General features: G+C 36.4%; 1 protein-coding gene across 1 annotated transcript in view; it reads right to left on the bottom strand.

Annotated features, from left to right (window-relative positions):
- The window catches only part of LOC121306680 (GTPase-activating Rap/Ran-GAP domain-like protein 3), an 80061-nt gene that overhangs the window by 18904 nt on the left and 58657 nt on the right, over nucleotides 1-2500 (bottom strand). The window contains exon 4 of the mRNA XM_041238511.1: nucleotides 718-862. Within this exon, the coding sequence (XP_041094445.1) occupies nucleotides 718-862 (145 nt within the window). The remainder of the gene's footprint in view (nucleotides 1-717; nucleotides 863-2500) is intronic.

Below are 2500 nucleotides of genomic sequence, written 5' to 3'. Positions count from 1 at the left end.
GTGTATGTAACCAGTGACTAATACTGACCAATCCATTATCAACATGTGTTGATCGCTCTTTACTGAAGTAACGGGAAAGTGGGACACCAGCATTATATTTTAAAGATATTGTACAGATCGCAGTTTCAAAACTTTTCTCTAACTATTAAGTATTCAAACAGAATATTGTTTTGAATGAATTAAAACTGTTTTTTTTTTTTAAACTTAAAAAGATAAATATGACTAGCGTTAACGATTAGTTCTGTTTGTTTCAGTCGGTGATGGATAGATGCTGGTGACATGGTACCGCAATCCTGTCTTATTAAATGTTGGCCCAGGCTCATTATTTTTACAGCTTGAAGGATTTATATATCCCTAGTTTAATAATATGATTGCCGAATCTGACCTATGGTGGACTGCATTCTCTTTTCTCTTCTCTCACTGTGCTGTAGGGGGTCCTTTGTGTGGCTAAAATTCTGTACATGTCCAAATAATTAACCTGTCCTGGATAGTTTTATATTAATAACACACATATATATATATATATATATATATATATATATATATATATATATATATATATATATAGATGTGAAGAAAAATTGTGACTGTTGTCTGCAATTGTCCATCAGAAAGAAATGAAAAATAAATATATTCCTAAAAGCAGTATCTTGGCTCCCCCTTTCAGTATCACTCAAGTTACAGGTTTGTTTTTTAAAGCAGAATGCTACGTCTTACCTTTTGTTTTTTCAAGTTTGTTTTCTCTGCTGTCATACTTGCTTCTCACTAACTGTTTGTCTTCCAACCCTTTCTTGATGGCACTCAGTCTGAAGACAAAGAGACGGGCGTCTTTCCCTGTCAAGGAATAAGCACTTTCAAATGTCTAACGTTAGCGTCAGTCAAGTGAAGACTGAGGAAGCTGCACTGCATCTTTTAATTGCAACCGTCGGCTGACTCTTTCACATCAATATACCAAAGCAGATGCATGCATATATACTTCCTGGAGCCTACAAAATGGTGTAACTGTAACTTGGCACTCTTTAAAACAAGTTTCTGATCAATGGATGAATTGCCTCTAATAGGAAGATTTTTCTCTCAGAGAATCCGCTTTCCAGGAGAATTGGGTTACGGCACTTCCTCTGAATTCCAAAGCATTGGCTGCCATTCCTGTGATGTTCCCCTTGAATTCAAGGCCTTTTTTTTAATCTTCTGGACTACAAAAATAATTACATAAAACAACAAAACCTGTGAATTTGCGGCCGTTATTTAAAAGTTTTACAGAGAATTGATATTTCTTTTCATTTTTAATAATTGAGTAAGGCATTGCATGCTGTTAGAACCATTTTTTTTATTGACTGTATATTTATGTTCGAGGCCTCTTTGGCACATTAAGGGAGTCCAGTTAAAAGACTTCTCGAATATATCGGTAGGTTGGGGAATGAGTTCAGAATAAATGTTTATTTAATATATTTGAACTCAATGGGGAAGTCAAATGTTATTTCAATTGTAATAAAAAAAATAAATGAAAAAATAACCATGGACACTACTAAAAGTGTGACCTGTAATAGTTATACTGTTGAGATCTTTCCACAGAGCAGGGTTATCCCCCTTCAAACAGCAAATTACTCATCGAGAAATTGACGCAGAACCTAAGAGTCACCACAGGTGCTACATCTATGACTGTTTTACACAGGCTTTTACAAACAGCCCTTATCCAAGGTCATTACATATTTAATCAAGAACATGTTTATCTGGGGAATGGGGAACTGCGTTACTTATTTTTTTCTACTCTGTAAAGCTCCATTCAGTTCTAGTAATCAGTCGAGGTCCACAGCAGACCAGGTTATCTCAAAGACCCTGAACCCTGTCAAACATGTGACTGGTTTAAACTTTAAAATTGCTTGCTTGTTCTGAAACATAACATTGGATAGCTTTCACTTTCTTCCTAAACCCGTATAAATGCATGGTCATAATAGACCATTCAAATGTACTGATAAGAAGATGCTGCATTTACGACATGTATCAATGTCCTTATGGGTCTGCTTGTGATTGTAAGTGATGCCTCATAGACAAGGCTCTTTGGATATCTTGTGTATATTTTTAAATCTGGAGCAACCCCTCTTTGCTGTTGCCATGAATGCGAGAACGCTCATTTAAGATCTGGACCTTTCTGTTTGTTCAGAAGGAGAACCACAGCACACACACACACACACACACAATAAGATTTCTAGTCATGCTTCCTCAGAAAGCTATTCCATTCATTATTACTGCATTCCGTCCATTCAGTATTCTTTTTTCATTGAGAAATCTCATAACGGCAAAACTGGCCTCTTTTTTTTCTTTCTTTCTCAAAAGGAGCTTATTTAACACAGCCGTCAAGATTCAGAACTCCCTGGGAGGGCCTGGTGAGCAAAGTTCATCTGAAGGGAAATATCAGACGTAAAAACGGAGCACGAGGAAATGCATTCTTTTGAACTCATTCATCCATTTGGAGATCTGCAAACCAAGCTGCCTGTATACT

This window comes from Polyodon spathula, chromosome 49 (assembly GCF_017654505.1).
Source record: "Polyodon spathula isolate WHYD16114869_AA chromosome 49, ASM1765450v1, whole genome shotgun sequence".
NCBI classification, from domain to species: domain Eukaryota; kingdom Metazoa; phylum Chordata; class Actinopteri; order Acipenseriformes; family Polyodontidae; genus Polyodon; species Polyodon spathula.
The sequence above is the reverse complement of the archived record's forward strand: the minus strand, read 5'-3'. Positions and strand labels throughout refer to the sequence as shown.